This window comes from Mya arenaria, chromosome 7 (assembly GCF_026914265.1).
Source record: "Mya arenaria isolate MELC-2E11 chromosome 7, ASM2691426v1".
NCBI lineage: Eukaryota > Metazoa > Mollusca > Bivalvia > Myida > Myidae > Mya > Mya arenaria.
In genome coordinates, this window is record NC_069128.1 from 939,755 (window position 1) to 956,458 (window position 16,704).

A 16,704-nucleotide genomic window follows, 5' to 3' on the forward strand; every position below is an offset into this window, starting at 1 on the left:
CAGGACCACAGGACTCGACGTAATTTCTGAAATGAAGCTATTTTTGCTTACCATTTGGCTCCATTTTTCTGAAAAAATAATAATTAAATGTTTCATGAACAATCGTTTGACCCAGTGTAAGATCGAAATATATTTCACCACGAAAATATTTCATGACATTACACCACTCGTGAACTATATTATGCATACATATATGTGAACTATATTATGCATACATATATTAAGATTTAACATTGAAATAAACAATTCTGCTCTATTTGGTTGAATCCACTAGCTTTGGGTCATCTACAGAAAATGACTGAATAAATTCAGCTGTTAAAGCTCGTTTGTGTTTCCGAAGAAAACTTATATTGTGACATCCTCGCCACCCCCGCCATATTGTGACATCCTCGCCACCCCCGCCATATTGTGACATCCTCGCCACCCCCGCCATATTGTGACATCCTCGCCACCCCCGCCATATTGTGACATCCTCGCCACCCCCGCCATATTGTGACATCCTCGCCACCCCCGCCATATTGTGACATCCTCGCCACCCCCGCCATATTGTGACATCCTCGCCACCCCCGCCATATTGTGACATCCTCGCCACCCCCGCCATATTGTGACATCCTCGCCACCCCCGCCATATTGTGACATCCTCGCCACCCCCGCCATATTGTGACATCCTCGCCACCCCCGCCATATTGTGACATCCTCGCCACCCCCGCCATATTGTGACATCCTCGCCACCCCCGCCATATTGTGACATCCTCGCCACCCCCGCCATATTGTGACATCCTCGCCACCCCCGCCATATTGTGACATCCTCGCCACCCCCGCCATATTGTGACATCCTCGCCACCCCCGCCATATTGTGACATCCTCGCCACCCCCGCCATATTGTGACATCCTCGCCACCCCCGCCATATCATGACATCCTCGCCACCCCCGCCATATCGTGACATCCTCGCCACCCCCGCCATATTGTGACATCCTCGCCACCCCCGCCATATTGTGACATCCTCGCCACCCCCGCCATATTGTGACATCCTCGCCACCCCCGCCATATTGTGACATCCTCGCCACCCCCGCCATATTGTGACATCCTCGCCACCCCCGCCATATTGTGACATCCTCGCCACCCCCGCCATATTGTGACATCCTCGCCACCCCCGCCATATTGTGACATCCTCGCCACCCCCGCCATATCGTGACATCCTCGCCACCCCCGCCATATTGTGACATCCTCGCCACCCCCGCCATATTGTGGCATCCTCGCCACCCCCGCCATATTGTGACATCCTCGCCACCCCCGCCATATTGTGACATCCTCGCCACCCCCGCCATATTGTGACATCCTCGCCACCCCCGCCATATTGTGACATCCTCGCCACCCCCGCCATATTGTGACATCCTCGCCACCCCCGCCATATTGTGACATCCTCGCCACCCCCGCCATATTGTGACATCCTCGCCACCCCCGCCATATTGTGACATCCTCGCCACCCCCGCCATATTGTGACATCCTCGCCACCCCCGCCATATTGTGACATCCTCGCCACCCCCGCCTTCAAAATATGATACACATGTTATGATACGCTGGGGTGCCAAGAATGGTATTGTGAAAGCTTTCTCGTCATCGTCGTCGATGGAGGAGGTGGCAGGGATCTGGGAGAGGGGTTTCCGAGCAAAACTCAGTTCAATAATTGAAGGTTGGCGCACATGTTGCCAGAAACAATACGCATGTGTATGGCGAGGCCCATAACCCACGGCTTGAATAATTATAGACTTATGTACTATTTTCGCCTGAAAACCATCAGAAAGGTGTTGGTATTTACTCCGAAGCGCTCTTATGTGCCGGTATGTCAGCCTATTTATATTCGCACTCGGGCCTTGCCCATTCGGCGAGTGCTCCGTTAAGATTGTTAGTCATTTTAGGTTTTTGAAGCATAGTGCACAGATGTGACATAGTGTAACCCTGGTTAGAGCTACCCTGGTTCTTTAATGTGCACCAGTGTATAGCACTGTCACACGGGACTCCCATTTAACGTCCCTCCCGGAAGACGATTAATATTTTTTTAGTGATGCGACGGGGAATCGAACCTTCGACCCCTGGATGGGTTTTCAAGTGTGTTACCACTAGACCACGGATCCGCCACATGTAAAACAGCACGATGTTTTATTCCCATTGAATACCAGTCCATACTCTGCGTTGTCATGTTTTAGATTTTCAGTTCCAACGAAGTATGCACTGTTAAACAGTTTTTAATTTATTTTTTTGCATTGCATGTTCCAAACTACGGACTGTTGTATCACTAATTTCAATCTACATCTTGATTATGCTTTAAGGACAGCTAATGCGAAAACATGTTCCTTTAGCCAAAACCGTCATAGGAAAGTAATTAACCATACCGAACGTCAATAAGTTGGTCCTATGTTTTTCTCCGATGGTAAACATCGATATTCACGAAATTGAATGTTAATTATTATCAAAAAATATCTCAAATATTTCCCTTCTTACAAATCCAGCAGAATCTACTTTCTTTGTCATTGAATGCATACAATAATTATTTAGCGACCTTAAATATAAAAGTCAAGATCTTAATCGTTGTAAGGCCATTTGAAAAACTCCTGCTGTTAAATGAATAGAGCGTTTTGTTTAACGAATCTTTATACTTTCATGACAGCCAAACTAAAGTATTTAGTCACGCAAGAAATATATTTAATTCAAATACGTCGTGTCAGATTTTTATGAAATTCAACTAAATCGGTTTTAAATCAGGCTTTATTTCACGCAAGTATAACGTTTCAAGGTTCCGGTTGGAGATGTGAATGTTTTGTCAATTAAAACTTCAATATTGGGCAACAATATAGGCATTTTGTATATATAAAGGGCTCTTGTTTCGATCAATAGATGTTCGATCAACTGCATAATATGTTTCAAAGTTTATTGGCAACTCGTTATAATATGTTAAAATACGTAAAAACCTTTTCTTTTACCGCGATGCAAGGTTCGAGTGGGTAGGACCATAATTTTTCCCAGTCCATATATATTTCTCGGGTCTGGGCTTAAAACTTGATATGTTTGTTTCCACTAAGCCGAGCGACCCGACTTTTACCTCCCCGACCCTACACATTTTTTTGCCGTAGTGTCGATTTTTTTTGTGATTTCCTCAAATATGGTTACCCTTTTTCAGTGAATATGTTAAATTTTGACCGTTTTATATTTAAATGTTCCTGCAATTGTGAAATACCCTGATATAGGTCGGTTTGGTACAGAATCCCGGTTCTCATGATAAAATGATAAAAGAGTTCATATACCTCTCTGTCTTCAACTGTGACGTATGTGATGACCAAAATGGGGTAAACATGACAGTCATACTTTCCAGGTATTTATGACTTTGATTGCTATTTTCTTTAATAAAATCTTTGTGTAGTAGTAGAAGATGTAGTAGTAGTCATATAGTCACCGATGATGGTGATGATGATGATGATGATGATGATGATAATGATAATGATGATGATGATAATGATAGTGGTGATGGTGGTGGTGATGATGATGATGATGATGATGATGATGATGATGATGATGATGATGATGATGATGATGATGATGACAACCACGGTGATGATGATTTATTCAAACTTTAGCATATTAGTCACAATCAACGACACTATTAAATGGCACTTCTTTTAACTTCCACATTTCAAAAGATGAAATACACTGCCGAAAATAACAAAACTTGTTAAGCTTTAGCTTGACTTGAACGAAAATATTTATTTCTTAACTTGTCAGAGTTTAGCCGTTCATTTCCCCTACCTTTCAACTGGGGTGTTGGCTTTAACACCGAGTGCCAAGTCGCGCGCAATATTGTCATTCTGGATTAAACAATTAGAAATACCACTGAACACACTGTTAAGGATAGTTTTGCTTTATTACTATATAATCTATTTCTAAATATAATTTGGCACTTGTTGGTTTGAATTTCGTATTAGTATTTATTTATGTATTTAATCATTCATATTTACTATATTAAGGCTTTATTTAGTGAACGGCACTAAGTTGATAAACGCCCAAGTCACGGGTAGTAAAATATAGTTTTAAAGGCCAATAATTTATTATGTGAACATTTGGAAAAAAAAATCTTAGTCGATTTTAATCGTAACTCGTTTTGTTAACAAGTTTAGAAAATAACAAAAGTCGATGTACTACCATTTGTGACATTTAAAAAAAAATATAGTCAAGAATATTAGAAATTAAAATATTCTAATCTCATAATTTTGATAACAATATTGGGAAGAGGATTAGAAATGAAATTATATCTGTAAATATAATGAAAAACAAAGAGGGAAACAAAACAGAGGACAATTGAACATGTTTATTTGTCGTAGGATTCAAACACCCGACCCCTGGGGGCCGTTTCAATAATAGTCATAGTTGATTTTAGTCGTAAATCTTGTGTCATTTGTAAAAGTAATCAAACGAAGCATTAGGTCAACATCCACTATTATTTATTTTTGTGATATTTTCACTAGTAACTGAGTCATTACACATTTGTTAGGCAATTAAACCATAATGTGCCACTAGTCAAATAACCATTTTGTAAATGCAATGGACATGTTTGTGTCGGTTCGTCGTTGTGTTATTTGTATTGAATTCTGTTGAAATGTTTGATCATGGGTCATATTGACCTATTTCAAACACATCGTCTGTATATACTTTTTCGATGAATAAACGTTCTTCTTCTTCTTCTTCTTCTTCTTCTTCTTCTTCTTCTTCTTTTGTTTCATTTTTGTGCTACATGTCTGTAGTGAAATTTGAAGAAAAAACGAAACATTGAACCCAAGCCAGCATCGGAAATGAACACCAAACTGAGAAAATAACAAAAATCGATGGGGGAATGCTTACATTTATTAGAAAGAAATCGGTCCTTTACATACAGTTCGAACCAACGAGTGAATCGAGGCAAGCGAGTTCGAGCCAACGGGGTTCGACTGTATTTTGTTTGATTGAAACCCACTGTCTTTCACCGAGGACGCATTATTTTTTGTTCTTAACTCGTCTACTTTCGTGTGGATGACGTCGGTGTTTCAAACTTTCAAGATGTATCGTCATCGCAAATATCAAGCAGCCATCTTAAAGTCATTTAAGGTTTATGCGGAATGAAGGAACAGGTATATATTTAAAGGATGTTTATGTTATATAAGTATGCAAATATGTTTAAACTAAGGAACATGTCCTCTGCATAAGGCTCACATGAGCTATATGTGGCACATATCCCAGTATATTGCGTATCGTTAGCAGTGCCCCGCAAAGGCTCACATGAGCTATATGTGGCACATATCCCAGTATATTTGCTTATCGTTAGCAGTGCCCCGCAAAGGCTCACATGAGCTATATGTGGCACATATCCCAGTATATTGCGTATCGTTAGCAGTGCCCCGCAAAGGCTCACATGAGCTATATGTGGCACATATCCCAGTATATTGCATATCGTTAGCAGTGCCCCGAATATAGCTCACACGGATTGTGGCCTTAAACAGCATACAGAACATATAACATATCACTTTAATAATTGTTGAGCAAGGCCTTTTCACGACTGAGGGCAAAAACCAGACAAGCGTCGTATTCCACTAACGGTTCTCATGTTGTAGTTTTTCTATTCAATAGTCTGTAGTTTTATACATTACCAGTTTTTGAATTGCCGATTTATAAATCAGGTACCATGACGTTTTGATTGCAAAAATTAGAAATATTAAGTTGTAAAATAGTCAACAATTCTATTTGATTTATTTTTTCATCACTTTTCAATTCCACCTATTTCCGATCGAGTGTAGAACTTGGCATAAATCTGCCAGCTTTGTCAAACAGCCGCCAAACAACTTGCACCAATATTAACCAAACTTATAACGACTCTTCACCAAGCCACTTGCCCCCGCTCAAGTGTTTTAGTGGTATTATTTTTTACGAATGTTTTATAAGCGAGACCGGCAGATAGTTAATTGCGCCATTATCTATGACAGCTTAATATATGATCGAGTCTGATACAAACATTTTTTCTGCATTGTTATATATGCTTAAGGTTTAAATATCGACCGCAACCTAAACTAGTAAACGAAGTAAATGACATTATATGCTGAAGAATTATATTTCTGTAAATTAACTGCCATATGTTTTCTTTTTGATAAACATTTTAAACTAAAGCAAAATTAAGCCACAGCTGTATACAACCTCTTTCTTGGCCTAAGTTGTATGACACGTTTTCACTTCGCTTATAAACTATTGTATTAGCAATTTTCATGAATGAAATCGGCTTAAGGAATTCCACAGAGCTCTGAGAAAGTTGACAGAAGTGAAATGTTTATCAAATTGCCATAAATCATAGTTAAGTTCCGCTTTGGACAAGTGGAAATAGCGCTATATTATTAAGACCGCACTTGACTCAGTCAGCAGTGACATGGCTTAATACGCTACAAAAACAGGTGCTTACTTCGCCACACAGCTTATATTCATTTAGTTGTATATTTTGTGTATGAAATGGTGTTAATTTTCTTGTTTTCGTGCAAATTGTTTGAAAATTGTTAGATTCTTTGTCGGATTGTTCAGAATGTAATGACGATTAGAAACTGAAACTGAACCATTATTGTTGTATATTTATTGACAAAACAAACACATGAATCGAAAACAAAAGTCAGTGTTTTTATTTGGATGTAATCTACTGCATTGTAACATGAACATATATTTATTTCTCTACATGCAAAGTGACTTTTGACATTTCCTACATTTTATATCACAATGTCAACAAGTGGGTTCGGGAGCTGTTGCTGAAATATTTTCAATGAAGGACGAGCTTACAGAATATGAGGTGAGGTTTATTTATAATTGTGGTTGCATTTGTCAAGGTGTTTTGCAATATCTTATAATATGTTCAGCATTCAAAACTGTTTAAATAATATTTTGATGCCGGTGTAACTATTATAGATAGTGATTGGTGCTGATGTTAACATAATAGTTAGAGTTGATGCCGGTGTAAACATTATAGATCATGATGCTGCTAATGTTAACATTCGAGATAATGATCATGCCAAGTTAACATTATAAACAATCATGGTGCGGATGTAATCAATATAGATAGTGATGGTGCCAGTGTCACCATTATGGACAATGATGTCGACGTGAACGTTATAGATCATGATTGTACCGATGTATACATTCTAGTTAATGTAACTGCCAGTATAAATATTCTAGATAATGTTGCTGCCGGTATTAACATTCTAGATAATGTTGCTGCCGGTGTAAACATTCTAGACAATGCTCCTGTCGGTGTAAACATTCTAGATAATGTTGCTGCCGGTGTAAACATTCTAGATGGTGATGCTGCCGGTGTAAACATTCTAGATAATGATGCTGCCGGTGTAAACATTGTAGATAATTCTGCTGTCTGTGTAAACATTCTAGATAGGGATGCTGCCGGTTTAAACATTCTAGATAATTCTGCTGTCGGTGTAGACATTCTAGATAATTCTGTTGTCGGCGTAAACATTCTAGATAGTGATGCTGCCGGTGTAAACATTCTAGATTATGTTGCTGCCGGTGTAAACATTCTAGATAATGTTGCTCCCGGTGTTAACATTCTAGATAATGTTGCTGCCTATGTTAACATTAAAGATAATTTTGCTGCCGGTTTAAACAGTACAGTCAATGTTGATACCGTTGTCAGTAACATAATAGTCAATGTTAAAACCGGTTTAAACCTTATAAACAATCTTAATACAATGTTGATACCTGTGTAATCATTATAGACGATGTTGAAACCGGTGTAAACATTTGAGACAATGTTGATGCTGGTGTAAACATTATAGACAATGTTGATACCTGTGTTAACATTATCGACGATGTTGTTACCGGTGTAAACATTTGCGACAATGTTGATGCTGTTGTTAACATAATTGTCAATGTTAAAACCGGTGTAAATACTAAAGGCAATGTTAATATCGGTGATAACATTATTGACACTGGTGAACCTGTGTAAACATTATGGACAATGTTGATACCGGTGTAAACATTAATGTCCAAGTTGAAACCGGTGTAAACATTATATACAATGTGTATACCGGTTTTAACATTATAGATACTGGTAAAATCTGTGTAAACATTATAGATACTGGTACAACCTGTGTTAACATTATAGACAATGTTGATACCGGTGTAAACATTAATGTCCAAGTTGAAACCGGTGTAAACATTATATACAATGTTTATACCGGTTTTAACATTATAGATACTGGTAAAATCTGTGTAAACATTATAGATACTGGTACAACCTGTGTTAACATTATGGACAATGTTGATACCGGTGTAAACATTAATGTCCAAGTTGAAACCGGTGTAAACATTATATACAATGTTTATACCGGTTTTAACATTATAGATACTGGTAAAATCTGTGTAAACATTATAGATACTGGTACAACCTGTGTTAACATTATAGACAATGTTGATACCGGTGTGAACAATATAGATATTGATGGAAACATGAACGATATATTGTAATTGCGCCCGAAGACGTGTAAATGTTATTTACAATACAAGTGGTGGTGACAATGTAATAGGGCCGATTGTTCACAATATTGTTAAAGTTAACAATAGTATAAACTATACGTTGTTAACTTTTAAAAGAGAATTATTTGATTTTGCGTTCATATATTTAAAAAAAAAACAAATACAGCTGTAATACTTGTCTCACATATTGTTAAAAATACTGCTAATCACATGTGTCTCCATTAAACTTCCAGAGCAGTAAAGATTTGAAAGTTAACAACGATGACTTTAACAACGTTGTTAACTTAACAGAGTTCTGAACAATCGACCAAATATGTTATTAATGTAAAAAGTAATTTCTTGTGAATGTGTTTCCAGAAAAATAAAACTTGTATTCAAAGACGCACAATTTTCTTATCCGCAGATTCACTTAAACCAAATAATTTCTGGGCCTAAACTTTACAAGTGTCTTAAGTCTCGCGGTGCACAGATGGCTTTTGTCTTGGACTGTTTACTAACACGTGTCACATTGTTTGTAGAAAATGGGCCGCTTATGTTCTCTCTATACATGCACGTGTCAGTCGGATCAAAACTGTTTACAGTACGGCATGAAAGATGGGTGTCAAAACAGCTGGGTACAGACTAGAACACACATTGACTTTTCCGATGCTTTTATAAACGTTAAGACACCCAGTATATCGAGTACCCAATAAGCTTACATGATCATAGTTACGTGCCAGTACTCAGTTTGCCCCACCCATAAGGCTGGGAACGCAGGAACACTCCCAGCTCTAGCGATTAGTCAATCATTGGTGGTTCGCCGCGATAAAAAAAACTCCATAAACAATCGTGTGTTGTTGTTTTTTAAGTCTTAGCCCTTCTTGTTATCACCGTTTACTGTGTGGTAGTTGAGAGACAATCGCTCGTTAAATCTGTTTACACACATGCGGACACGGCCCATTGAAGATGGTTAAACCTCTATCTCTAATTGACCAGCATCCCACAGACCTCGCGTATGTTTCGTTTTCGTATGATTATTGCATGCATTTTAAGTTTAGTTTTCTACCAGAAAAATGAAACAACAACAAAAAAACAAACAAAACATCCTAATTAAGGAAGAAACAGGCTGGAATTAAGAAGTTAACCATTACCCTAAAATTTTGAATGCGATGTATATTGAAAGTACGTCCTATGTTTTCTTTGCTTCAAGTAATTAGCCTTAGTGGCAAAAATGATGTAAGGGGAATAAAAAAACAGATATACCATTTTTGTTTTACACCGATCGATGAACATACGGTGCACGCGAAAAGTGGCATTTCTTTTATAACACTAGAAAATACAAGTTAAAATGGAGGTAAAATGCACTAAAAACTGTTTCAATGAAGGTTGATTTTTCCACACAATGATTTATTACATCAGAGTATATCGAACGTACAACAGTTACCAAACAAAGATTCCACTATCATGTTTTTATTCCGGGGTATAAAGTACCGGGTGTAAGGGTACGGGTTTGGAACTCGTCTGCCAACTCTAATTAGGAATTTTATCAATTGCAGCAATTACTGACGCCGAGAATTTCCCTTCAGTTATCGCAAGTGGAGTGCCAATGCTGAGGATATAGTACGTTCCCCCTATCACTCGATATAAAACAGGGAATAAACAAAACACTACTTTGTACCATCGGGCTGCGCTTATCAGCCTTTGTAGACAATGCTGGATGTCAAAGGTAGGTACCCTTAGCTTTATTCATAGCTACTGCAAATGTATCAGAGAGGTTGCGAAATACTACTTGCACGAAAAACTTCTTGTACGAAACACTACTAGTACGAAATACATCTTGTACAAAACGTGTACATGTACACATACCACTTACAAGTACACATCCCACATAAAAGTACCCATACCACATATAAGTACACATAACACATACAAGTACACATAACACATACAGGTACACATAGCACATATAAGTACACATAACACATACAAGTACAGATATCACATATAGGTACAGATACAAGAACACATTCACATACAAGTACACATACAACATACAAGTACACATACAACATACAAGTACACATACAACATACAAGTACACATACAACATACAAGTACACATACAACATACAAGTACACATACAACATACAAGTACACATACCACAAACAAGAACACATACCAAATACAAATACACATACCACATATAAGTTCACATGCCACATATAAGTAAACATACCACATACAAGTACACATGCAAGAGCATATACCAAATACAAGTTCACATGCCACATATAAGTACACATACCACATACAAGTACACATTCAAGAACACATACCCCATACAAGTACACATACCACATACAAGTACACATTCAAGAACACATACCCCATACAAGTACACATACCACATATAAGTACACATAACACAAATAAGTACACATACCACATACAAGTACACATTCGAGAACACATACCACACACAAGTATACATACCACATATAAGTACACATAGCACAGATAAATACACATACACGCCGTATTTCACCACCGCGCTATGATTTACCAGTTTAAATAGATGGCTTGGATATTCTCTTGGCATGTTAATCATTGCAATGTAAAATGAGCCGCAACGCGCGGTTTTGGGCGCGGTTTGGGGCCTTCAGTGGTTTATTTGCTATCTTGATTTCTTGGGTATTTCAATTCAATTAACTTTCAGGAAGCAATGATGATATCTCTTACATTGCGAGACATATTTTACAAGTTAGACCATGCATTGCGTATTTTGAATACTGAATTTGACGTCTCACACTTGATAACGAATGTATGTGCAGTCGAACCCCGTTGGCTCGAACTCGTTTGCCTCAAATTACTCGTTGGCTCGAACTGGATGTCGATTTCTTTATACTGAAGGTAAGCATTCCTGCTTGGCTCGAATTTTTCGAGGCTCGAGGTATTTTCGCCGGTCCCTGGGAGTTCGAGCCAACGGGGTTCGACTGTATCATTGAAATGACACCATTAGTATCGTCTGAATATCACAACCAGCTTATAATTTTGTCATATACCAGATTTTTATGTATCATTAATGAAGTAGAGATTGATGAATCAATTTAGTATTTTTAAACAATGAGGCCATTTGAAACAGATAGATGCAGTCAAAATCCGTTGGGACGCAAGATTGATATGGAAATGTGTGTTAAAAGGACTCGCTCGTGTTATTTAAAAGGCACTTTTTATGACGTAATAAAAGTTGTTAATTCATCAGGAGTGTTAAAACTAAGATACTTAAGACTGGAACCCTTTAACAAATGTTGATATATGCTCAAATATTGTACAGTACTTGAAGTTCACGATTTTGATAAGTTTTAGGAACGCTTTTCAACAAAAGGCTTACAGGCTAATTTATCGCTCATCTTATGTAGGATCATTGTGGGTGAGCGGTTTTGTTGTCCGTTTTCTGATTTTATCTTGACTATACCGGCGTGGGTTCCCTCCCTACTTAAATCAGGTTTTTTAGACTTAAATAAAAGTTAAATTATATTCTTTCCTGCATTTTCGGTATCAGAGAGTCAAATAATTATGATATAAGCGTTTTCAGATGCATTAACTTGAAATCAAATTTGTCCAAAAACATCAGCGAGTCCCGTTAAGTGAATATAACAAGAAATGAAGACAATCCTGGTCAATGACCTGACGTTTAAACAGAAATGTTTGGAAGAAATCACGTTGAAAAATCATTATTTTAGGCTTTATTTGTTTAATGACATGCGGCTCATATGCTTGTCATAATGGCCTCCACCTTTAAACCATAATTGCGCTGGCACTGAACGGTGCACAACTTTTTCTAAAAACGTTATATTAAGTGAATTATTTAAAGAATTACTTTTTACTAATTTCATGAAATTAGATCGAAACAACAAATGATATATTGTGGTAAGGATTGAGGAGATAGATAGAAGCTCCTCTCTGCTTTAATAGTTAGTTGATTTGATACCAATTCGAATGTTCACCGCAGAAAGTAAGATTTAAATCGTGGAACTGGAATGAAAAAGTATATGAAAGCAAGCACTGGTGTGTCGAAAAATACGTAGCTAAATCAGTCAACTTGAAAATAACTTTCTAGACTTATTTATGCCTGTAGACAGGGGTTGAGGGGGAAATATTTGAAGGAAATTGTGTGAGGGGTAATTTATATAATGTAACTTAATGTCATCATTGCACTAACACAAATATCTGAAAACTACTAAAAGACAAATTGTCATAGAAATAAATGTCCACAAAGGATGACAGACACCGAGAAAAAAAATAAAAAAAATAAAGCAAAACCTTACAAAATAACGGGCAAAACACAATTAAAATCCATGCTTTTTCCCGCTGCACTTCTTCAAAACCCGCATGAAACATTGACGTTTACCTTGTAAGTATCGCCGTCGTTTTTACGTTTAATCGTGTGTGGCCTAGCGCTTTACGTTTGTGACACGGCTTAAACGTTATAATTGACGGGTGTGTTTTAATTTCAAATGTATTAACTGTTCAATATTCTTGTTTCTTACGTAATAGTCAATTGAATATACGCTCGTAAAAATGTTATATTGTATGTGCATATGCTCTTTCGCGATAATTGATTAAACAAAACGTGCATTTATACGAGGTATCTAGGTTGCAAACGTTTACATCTAGAACGTTATTTTAGTTTGGCAGTATTTCGACCTTGTTACACGACGCAGTACATTTTTAAACTGTTTTTATAACAAATATAAACATATCAATTATATATAACACATATTAAGTGACAAGTGACACTGACCACGATTTTCACAACGCAATGATTATATTACGTCTGATCATTGTGACCACGTTCTTTACGTTTCTGACGTTCGGCGGCCGCCCGGCTGTCTTGTCCCTTAATTGGCGGCTGTTGATAGACAACTGGCTGTTGGTGCCCCGGTCAGGTCACCGGCGGGGACCGACGGACGGAGCGGCGCCGGTCCTGACATATAGACTGTGTCATAGTGGCGCGTGGTTAACTAATTGTTGCGATCAAGGAAAACACTTTTATTTTGCACATTTCTCGGGCGTTTTAATAGGACACTGAATGATTTCACGTTTTACTATAAATAGCAGCAACATATTTACCATTTGATTTATAAAACACAAGTATGATCTTAAATAATGATTTAATGAGTTTGTAAAGTAGATATTCGTTTCATGAAACCTTACATTTGCCGTTGGGGGATGGTTCATGTGTCCTATTATTTTGACTAGTAGCCGATATACCAATAACAAATTAATTACAACTGCAGTTTATTGTAACTTCGCAAACGTACACAACATAACGAACAGTTGCGTAGCTACATATAGGCCTTGAAGGCCCGGGCCTACAACTTTTTTGGACAATTTGCATAACTCAAAAATGCAGCAAAAACTACTCAAACACTTTGAACAACTCAAAAGTCTGCTTTATTTTAACGAAATCAATTTTGGTGTTGTATTTTTAAACTACGTGCTGGGTGTTTTTCTTGGTTTTATTGTAATCATTGCAATTGTAATGTATAATTGAGTGTGTGTAATATGCATATAAAAGTCCACAAACTCACATAGAATCATCGGGCCTACAAGCTTTTTAGACCCTAGCTACGCCCCTGACGAATACAGGTAATATTGATGTTTTATCCAAAAAAAAGTAGGTATTCGTACATTATATAGTAGATGCATTTTTCATTAATATCATGGTCACAGTTGTTTTGTTATTGTATAAACAAAGTACATTCAAAATATATTCGGCAAATAATATGTTCATAAGGTTTCGAATCCAGATTTCCATGACTAAAATGTTGTAATAAATATCCGCCTTATATAACATATCATTTCAATTTTCATGGTCTTATATTCAAAAAAGAAAAGTTGTTATATTTCACTCGGTCAATTTTCATACAATTTGAGACAGCTAACATTGAACGCCAGACCCTTAAATGCCCGTATCATTTTCCCGTACTCAATAGTAGCGATGTCAAAAAAAATATCCACCGTTCAGTAACAGGTGAACACAATTAATTTACAAACACCGAATGTCAATAGTTTGATATATAGCCACTGCTAGTTTTTCTTTTCTAAACGATTATTATTTTTGACGTGAGTGCGCTCCAATTGAAGACCTGTCATTTTCCGTGAAAGTCTATAGTGTGGTGGCGAATAAGGATTTTAGTTGATTTCACAGATTCTTTACAATAGTTATTTACTGTGTTTAAATATAGGTGCATGTGTTATCAATTTCAACAACTTGAATCGCTTAGATTTAAATATTGTCAATTGTGCGTTTTTGGAATGTTGCGTATGATCGGTAAGTTGAAGTGTTTTCAGTTTATAAGTCTATAAACGCTCTCATGTAACTATATATACTTGTGACATTTTGTCAACAATCGTGTCGTTATATGCTTGGTTGCAATGAGATATATTTTTGAAACAAATAAATTGGCTGGAGATATTACCCTAGGCTTATGCGATGGGATTGAGGTGTGTGCATATTAAGTATGTCGTGACCACGACCTAAAGATAACAAAACAACTAAGTCGTTAGAACGAGGTACTTTGTCGTGGCTACGACCTTATGCTTATGTAGATTTTACGGTGGGATTGAGATGTGTGCATTTCTATGGTAAGTCGTGGCCACGACCTAAGTATAACTAAGTTGTGGGTCGAGATAGTTAGTCGTGGCCACGATAACTTAGTCGTTAGATCGAGATAGTCGTGGACACGACTTAAACAGACGTAAGTCATTGATCGAGATAGTTTGTCGTGGCCACGACGTAAACAGAACTTAGTCGTGGGTCGAGATAGTTAGTCGTGGTCAAGACCTAAAGATAACTTAGTCGTTAGATCGAGATAGTCGTGGACACGACTTAAACAGAAGTAAGTCATTGATCGAGATAGTTTGTCGTGGCCACGACGTAAAGATAACTAAGTCGTGAGAACGAGATAGTCGTGGACACAACTTAAACAGAACTAAGTCGTGGGGACGAGATAGTTAGTCGTGGCTACGACATAAAGATAACTAAGTCGTGAGAACGAGATAGTCGTGGACACAACTTAAACAGAACTAAGTCGTGGGAACGAGGTAGATAGTCGTGGCTACGACATAAAGATGACTAAGTCGTGGGGACGAGATAGCTAGTCCTGGCCACGACATAAAGATAACTAGGTCGTGGGGCGAGATAGCTAGATGTGGCCATGACATACCAAGGCGTGGGAACGAGATACATGTAGTAAGTCGTGATGACATCACACATATCACTGATATGCCACCGTAAGATTTACAAGTAAAACACTTTTCGAGATTTAACGGTATGATGCCGAACACATGTTGCTTGGATGGCCCCGATATCTATACAAATCCATATATATGATATAGTAACAGTTTTAGGCTTATAGTGCCTGTCTATGTTCTGTAGAAACACATTGCACGTGTGCGTATGAATACATTGCACGTGTCGTAGATATCCCTTGAATATGTAACTAATACTCGTTAATAAAAGCTATGTGTAGATTTATTTCCATAGTACTACAGGTAAATGTTATATAATTATTTTCTTATTTACTGTGAAATATGCTGTCATCTTGACCCCAAATTCCATATTGACCGATGCGATAGCCGGTCAATATGAGCTTCACATGATATATTATGACGTCATATGCTTAACTGTTTCCTCTCTTTAAACATACAGCTTGGAATATGGCGTTTTGGAAGTGATTTTCTCAGCGTTATTTTGACTTCATATGATTAACTGTTTCCTGTCTATAGACAGGCAGGGTCAATATTGCGCTTTATTATGTCTACGAAAATTGCAGTTTTTGTCCAATTATCACCGGTTTATTTATAGACCATGTGATAAATATATTTAGTTTGCCATCTGCAACATATGCCGGTGATTATTCAACTATTTCTTTAAAATGGTATGCCGGACCCTCATTATCTACTGCTTTAAACGAACTGCAGTTTTACCGTCAACAAATTTACCGACAAAGCATAAATTATGTAACTGATTAAATAAATATAAATGGCTGTAACACTTGTATAATTGTAAAAAAAAATTTGTTTTCATTTACATTTTATTACGGGGCTTTAAGTTGTGCGTGACATGCAATAGTGACATTTACTCATACATTTTTTTTTCTTTAAAAGCAC

At 37.5% G+C, this 16,704-nt stretch overlaps 2 protein-coding genes across 2 annotated transcripts in view; one reads left to right on the top strand and one right to left on the bottom strand.

The window, feature by feature from the left end:
* Positions 1–345: 345 nt before the first annotated feature.
* On the bottom strand, positions 346–1,497 carry LOC128240389 (uncharacterized). The gene has a single exon (XM_052957027.1). It carries the CDS (start codon positions 1,495–1,497, stop codon positions 346–348), a length of 1,152 nt encoding a protein of 383 aa, XP_052812987.1.
* A 5,100-nt stretch (positions 1,498–6,597) lies between these two features.
* Positions 6,598–16,704, top strand: part of LOC128241877 (frizzled-5-like) — a 52,413-nt gene continuing 42,306 nt past the window's right edge. Inside the window, exons 1-2 of the mRNA XM_052958993.1 lie at positions 6,598–6,848; positions 10,081–10,250. The gene's annotated coding sequence lies outside the window, so the exon portion shown is untranslated. The remainder of the gene's footprint in view (positions 6,849–10,080; positions 10,251–16,704) is intronic.